This window comes from Pleurodeles waltl, chromosome 10 (genome assembly GCF_031143425.1).
Source record: "Pleurodeles waltl isolate 20211129_DDA chromosome 10, aPleWal1.hap1.20221129, whole genome shotgun sequence".
NCBI lineage: Eukaryota > Metazoa > Chordata > Amphibia > Caudata > Salamandridae > Pleurodeles > Pleurodeles waltl.
Genome location: NC_090449.1, coordinates 508469637 through 508477069, shown reverse-complemented (window position 1 = coordinate 508477069; position 7433 = coordinate 508469637). Strand labels below are relative to the sequence as shown.

The 7433-nt window shown below is 51.8% G+C and overlaps 1 protein-coding gene across 1 annotated transcript in view; it reads left to right on the top strand.

The window, feature by feature from the left end:
- Positions 1-593: 593 nt before the first annotated feature.
- LOC138261680 (putative nuclease HARBI1) overlaps positions 594-7433 on the top strand; it is a 68486-nt gene continuing 61646 nt past the window's right edge. Inside the window, exon 1 of the mRNA XM_069210926.1 lies at positions 594-5852. Coding sequence (XP_069067027.1) covers positions 5795-5852 — 58 coding nt within the window. The 5' untranslated portion in view covers positions 594-5794. The remainder of the gene's footprint in view (positions 5853-7433) is intronic.

The following is a 7433-nucleotide window of genomic DNA, read 5'->3' as shown; positions in this document are numbered from 1 at the left end:
GGTTTAAAAATTGCTAGTCCCTCCTATGCTACTGAGGGGCTGCTAATAGGTGTGCTAGTGATCTGCAGTGGATCGCTACACCTTCTCAAATACCAACATGTATTGACCTACTAAGGTACCTGTCTGGATTTTTTATCCTCAGACCTTTATTTCTCCATGTTACTTCCTCCTTATATGTGTGCTGGATTTTGCAGCACACATGAATATAAGAATATGCCTCAGCGGATTACAGCTCAGGAATATGCCTCTGAGGCATATTCCTCTTTCTATGTGTGCTGCAGAATGCCTCTCTGGGGCAGAGTAACGCAGCACAGTGATTTGGGCTGTGTTGCTTTACTCCTGATTTTTAAAGCCACTCAGGACCAGGCAACGTAGCCTTGCATGGCTTCATAAATCTCATTTTGGGCTTGCATCATCCTTCCACCATGTTGCGTGGTGCAAGAGCAACTCAGCTGGCTCCATAAACATGCCCCTTTGTTTCTGCATATGGCAAACCACATTAGGAAGTCAGTTACTTGCAGCTGGAATTTTATTTTTAAACAAACCATTTTATCAGAAGAACAAATAAAAGTGAAATTTAAAAACAAGTCCATTCTTTTCACATAGATGAAATTTGCACATCGTCCAGTTTCTACAAAGTAGTTTGTCAGAGTGTTGCATCAATAAATAAGCACATTCAGTTCTGTTTCTGGAGTTCTTTTTTAGCAAAATGTTGCGACATATTTGTGACATGTATCACACAAGAATTTATGAGCTGCTTTGTGCTATCTTATAGAGCAGCTGCAGACCCTTCACCAGTACAACTTGTAATCAATCAGTAGCGAAATCACAGAGTCAAAAGGTGCAGCAGCATATCATAATGTATATACTGCACTTAATAATGTGTGAGATTTTCTCAAAGTGTGCCCCCCTGGATGCAAATAAAACATGAAAAAGAAACCTGTTACCTTAAAACGAGGACAATAAAGGGAACATCTGGTTTATCGTTATATGCATGCTCAGAGCCTCGTATTACACAGCATGTGGAGGAAGGCAAGGCGGGTGCGCATCTTAGGGGGAACACTGCAATGGATTTACTCCTAGAATTGGTGACAGTAGTACCCTAGAAATTCAGGGAGCTCTACACACGTGAGGTATTCTAGAAACTAAAGGTGGTGAGAGTCTTGATGAAATTCTGGAAAATGCATTAGCGTACACACTCTGTGTGCCTGGGATAGATCTGTCCTGAAGGGGATCTATGAGCTTGGATCCACAGTGCTCTCTTCCTGGATTCCTACTACTGTTCGCTCCCCAGAGTTATCTACAGCCTCATCCCTTTGGCCCTGTGTCTCAAATGTGTCTCTAATGAAATTAGTAAGGACCGCTTTGTCCCTACTCCTGGGGATCCTAAACCCTCTCTTCCTACATATATAATTCATCTGATCTATGGACATGGTGCTAGGGTCTATTCCCAAACCTGTGTTTTCCATTGTCTGTGTGTCACCTTTGTGCTTAAAAAATAAACACTATACTGTTGTAGTGCTCGGGCAATCTGGAAATGGCCAATGGTACTCCTGCATACAGTCTGCTAAACTTTAGGCATCCCACTTCTGCCAACAGTTGTCAGAATGCTTTTCAGTGGGCTACAGGGCACACAGGTTACTGGGCCCAACCAAGGTGGTTTAAGCCGTTTACTACTGATGTCAAGGGGCTCGACCTATTATGGATCCTGAGCAACTGACCAAAGTACCCCTTCAGCACTTAACTCCCAGGAATAGCATGGTTCTAGACTTCCTCGTGGGAGGTGGGTACAGAGGAGTGAACACAGGCTCAGAACTCAAAATGTGCTCAGCAGCAACAATAAATCAGTGTCCAGCCAAAAACTCACTTTTATGAAAAAAGAGAAGTATTTTAATTTTACCACTAACAAAGAAAGGAATAATATGACATTCACAAACAACAACTCAGTCCCCCTTGGGTCAGGGCTCTAGTGTTTCTTTACACGATCCCTTGAGTCCCACTCTCTCCTCACTCCTAACAATAGTGGTTATTCCCTATTCACTAAAGGCAACATCCAGGGCAAGTTCCAGTCCTAGTCCGAGTCTCAAGAGTCCACTCTGACTGTATTTCAAAGTCAACAGTGTACAAGCATAGCAGCACTAACTAGCAAGCAAGTTCCCAGAGGCTGACTGGCCCAAAATCAGTCTTATCTGCACCTGCAGGCTTGGTGCGTTCAGAGGTCCTGATTTTGTCACATCAGTGGGTGTTCAGAGTAGCAGCAGCTGAATCAGGTGAGTTCTCTGCAAGCTGCCCGGTGGATTGCACTGAACTGGTACAGTGGCTCGGAGTTCCTCACATGGGGTCACGTTACCAAAGCGACTGGAAGTTCTTTGCGGCTCCTCTTGCAGGCCAGGTGTCTAAGTGATCTGACCGAGGTTCGGGGGGGGCTGTTGCGGCGATGCTGAAGTGGGTCCTTGAAGACGGTGCACAGGTGGTCCCGCGGTGGCCTCACTTCTCTGGCGGGGGGTGTCAATCAGGTCACAAGTCTTATTGCTCCCTGGGACCCCCTCTGGCATACGGACTCACAGTATCCTCCGTGTCATAGGCTCCAGTCCGTTTGGCACCGCAAAGTCCTCACCGGCATCCTCTCCTGGCATGCAGGTACGGCCCTCACAGCACAGCAATCTTCTTTCCACATCCCATCCTAGCATACAGGGGTGCTGGCTACTCACTTCACAGGGCTCTGGCTCGATCTGTGCAGTGATGCACACAGCTCAATTTACAGCAACCCACCGCTTTCATACAAGGATTTCCGACTTCATCCTGCACACGGGCAATCACACAAACACTGCAGCAGACATCCCGTCACACCTCGCAAAGGGAGTCCACCTAGCAGGGCTCCCCACTGGACCTTGTAATGTGGGGCCCTAGGCCCTCATGCTGGTAAGTAAGGGACGCAGACACGGTGGTAGGGTGGTACTAGACTGGCCTCAGGCACGTGCGCCTGGCCTCTTTTATTGGCAGGGTCACCTGACTGGTGACGCCTGTGTTGGGTGGGTGTGGGTTACATCTGTAAGACCAGCCCTCAGCAGAGTGGCTGGCAGAAAGACTAGAATGAGTCCAGCTGGACTCTACATCCCTCCCAAACTTTATTGAGGAACCAAACAAAAGTCCAACCTGTAAAAGAAACAATAACAAAGCACCACAATCAGTCTCTCGGCCTCGAAAAGGCAGACTGCAGACTTGCAGTGGACATGGTGCAGCTGGGAGCACCCGGACACCTCCGCACGAGTCCATAATTTAACCAGGTACAGCTGGGCACGAACACTGCGTGGACGAAGTCCAGATACTTCAGTTGCTTGTCCACGACCTCACAGTTCGCTGGATATTGTTGATCGGGTCCTGCCTGGGCTCATGTGGTCAAAGTCTATTTACAGTTTCTGATGCAGGTGCATCTGGAGCAGTGGGGAGTCCACTGTACACAGTTCTGGACGGCATTCTGACTCTGGAGATTGTCTACCTCCTCAGACTGCAGATGACGTGACGGCCTGGGGCGCCTGGGAGTCCAGCGGCAGAGAAGCGGCAGTCTTCCCTCTCGTGCCAGATCTCCATCAAGCAGGAGTCTCCTCGAGGCCCTTCCGCGGGCTTCCACGGGACTGCGTGGGCTGTGCTTGCCTATCTCAGGCCCAGCAAAGACGTCTCAGAGGAACAGCCTACAGGACCACATCCTAGTCTCGCATGGAGCCACAAGGGTTGTTGATGCAGGGTCCGCTTGCTCGAGCCATCCGGATTCAGGTGCTCTGGCCATAGTGCAAAGTCTTCAGGTGACCAGTCTCTCGATATGAGACCTCCATGCTTCCGGATGCCTGACGTGGAGCTGTCTCAGATGCATTCTCTCTCAGCGATATTCAGCTCTCACAGGAATTTGTTGGAGGCCCTTGTCCCTGGATTGCGACGGGACTGCGTGGGCTGTGCGGGCCAACGTTGGCCACGCCAAAGGAGTCTCTCTGAACTCCCAACAGGGCCACGTCCTAGTCTTGTGCAACCCCAAGGGTGGATGATCCAAATGATCTGGTCTGCTCTCACCGGCAGGTGTCTGGTTCACGGAGCTCATGGCAAGTGTTCAGATGATAAGTTTCTACGTTGCCAGACATGCCTTGTCAGCGTCGGTTCTTGTTGCTGACTGTCTCCACTCGGGTGGTGCTGTGGTCCTCCTTCGATGATTGGGCGATGCACCACATCATGATGATGATGTTTTTTTTCATCCTTTTGCAGATCAAACAGGTGGCGGCGGCTTCGTCAGCGGAAGGACCACTTGATGGACATAGTGGCCACGGCGGGTCTTGTGTGGCCTGTGCAGTCGGCGTCAGGGATGCCATCACAGCCAAGCAGCCGGTGACAGGTCGGTCGTACTGGGAAGCGTGGGGGACCACCCGCATCGCTGTCTTCAGTGACGTCTGCTCACCCCGGTGACTGTCTTGTACTGATGGGTACCTCCTCATCTGCTCGCACGAGTCCTCAGTTGTCACTCTACTTCCTTCCACTTTCACACCTGCGATGGAGTTGATCTGTGGTGTGACCGGTCTGTCACACTCCTCTCCTCATTTCTTGTTGGCATCGTGCCACTCTCTCTTCTCCTTGGTGTGGCGTCGTGCCACAGGTCACATGTTGTGGCACATGGACCTTGCGCTGCACCTCTGCTGGTACATCTTCCTCTTTGTCCTCGATGTGGCGTTGTGCCACAGGTCTCATGTTGCTTCACACGGACCTATCACTGCACCTTCGCTGGTGCATCTTCCTCTTCGTCCTCGATGTGGCGTTGTGCCACAGGTCGCATGCTGCCTCACATGGACCTATCACTGCACCTCCTCTGGTGCATCTTGCTCGGTCGCAGCCTCTCACGGGCTGAGTCCTGAGGGTAGGACATGATCTGCTCTTCAGGCAGACCTCTCCCGGTGTGGTCCGTTCCCGGATCCTCTTGGTGGACCTCTCTCTGGCAGGAGGGTCCCCGCTCTCTTCCTCCTTCTCTTCACTCGAGGGCGCCGCTCTTGCGCCTCGAGGCTGCGCTGTTACGGCGCTCACTCCTGCCATCTGCTCTGGCAGGGTTGGTCAGTTCAGATGACCTGCTCACTGATGGGCAACAGTGGCCATCTTCCATCGCTGCGCGGCCAGCTGACATGGCCTCTTTTCCCGTGCGTTACGTCACGCTCTCGGGTACTCTCTCCATCTTCACTGACTTTACCCATGTCGTCACATTCTCGGGCGCAGCTCTCTGTGCTCGCTGCGCACGTGTCAGTCTCTTTTTTTTTTTTTGGGCGTCCTGTGGCAACGCCTGGCATGTCCCTTTCTTGTCCTGCGGTGATGACCATCACTGCTGGGGCATGTGGCGTTCTTTCGTCGGTGGCGGCGGACGGCCACCAGGGGCTGCGCAGACCATGCGCGCTCTCTTCGTACCTCATGTGGCGCTGCGTCCGTTTCTCACCGTTGCAGCTTGGCTGGGACAGCTGCAGTCTTCTCCTTCCCTTTTGCAGCGTCGCCCGCGTCGCTTCCTTCTCTTTTGCAGCGTTGCCCGCGTCGCTTCCTTCTTCCTCGCCGTTTCCGTCTTTTGCGCCGTTTCTGTCCACGGGCGCACTCTTGGTTTGGAGCAGTCACTTTCTGAAGGTGCTGCTGTAAACTTCCCTTCATCCAAACTTCTTTTACCTTTAAAACAGAAATAGGGTGCAATACCAACTCTGGCCACTGGATGCCAGTAGTGCACTTTTTTTTCTAGCTTGAAAGACAGTCTTTCCTGTTACCGACTCGTTTGTTTCAACAGATGCCGGTGAGGAGGGCATGCTGCTGGGAGGACTTCGTCATGCTGGTGGGGGCTGCAGGTAAGTTCAATTTTATTTATTTTGTCACTTCTCTCCCTTTTCTCTTCCTCTTTTTTTTTCCTTTCTGTCCAATTTTTTTTTTTTTTTTTTTAAACTGCACAGCCTCGTTTGAAGAGGCATGCAGATGGCAGGACTTCAGTGAGGTGGGTGGGGGCTCCGGGCACTGTTTTTTTTCTTTCCTGTAGGTGCGTGTGAGCACCTCTCTTCTTTACTCATTTCTGGGAGGTGGGGTCGCGGCCCTGGGCACCTGGTGCGTGTCTGCACCATGTTATTTCGGTGCGTGTCTGCACCTCGTCCTTGAATTCCTGCTGGGACAAGGGGGGGGGGAGCCCCTGGGCATTTTCGTTTCATATTTGGTGCATGCCAGCACCATCGGTGATCTCAAGTTGCGGCCGCAGCAGTCCTCCGTGCTGCGGCCGTTTTCCGGCATTTTTGGGGTGGGGGCGGCCCTGGGCAAGTTTTCTTCGGTGCGCGAATGCACCATTATTTAAAAATGAAACGGGGCGACCGGCCCGGCCACAATACTTCTTCCCCTCACTGCGCACGGCTTGCTACAGCGCCAAATTAGAAGGACCAAGGGGGGAAAACGGCCCCGTCATCTTCCCTGTTGTCGGTGCCGATCGCCCCACATTCTTCATACGCGGCCGCAGCAGCACGGACACGCTGCGGACCGCGTTCATTTTTTTTTCCGGGGGCGGGGGCGACCGGGACCCAGTCATGGTTGGGCACATTCTCCTCTCCTTTCCACGGCGCGCAACAGCGCCATTTCCCCCCACATACCGCGCGGACCCAGCAGCTTTCTCCCACGCTGCGGGCCGCGCTGCATCCGACTCTTGGGGGGGCGCGGGGAAAAGCAGCGCTGCGTGCCTCGCATCGCTTTAATTGTTTTCGGCGCCCGCAGCCGTTCTGGCAGTGCTGCGGACGCTCCGATTGGCAGCACTCACCCCCTCATTAAAATTGGTGGGGCTGCGACAGCCTTCTTCTCCCCCAGCACATCGCAGAAGATACTCCTTGCCACGTGGGATCAAACCCTCTCGTCGCCAATGTAATGTGGGGCCCTAGGCCCTCATGCTGGTAAGTAGAGGGACGCAGACACGGTTTAAGGGTGGTACTAGACTGGCCTCAGGCACGTGCGCCTGGCCTCTTTTATTGGCAGGGTCACCTGACTGGTGACGCCTGTGTTGGGTGGGTGTGGGTTACATCTGTAAGACCAGCCCTCAGCAGAGTGGCTGGCAGAAAGACTAGAATGAGTCCAGCTGGACTCTACAGACCTCACTCCTGAGAAATCCATTCAGTATAGCCCATTAGAGAAAACATGACGCAGTACATGAGCAGATTCCTTTATTAACTCCAATGTACCACGAACCTGGGCAATGCTCACTCCTCAACAGACCCAATTCAAATCTCTCCGTCAGCCAATGTTCCAGATTCTAAAGAGATTTATGGTCATACATACCACATTACAACATATCCCTCTTCCTTAACAATGAACTACAAAAAAAATTAAAAAAGATAGAAAATATATTTAAATGGCGCCTCAAGGAAGCTTTATGTAAGCTAGTACCCACTAACCAACAGTTT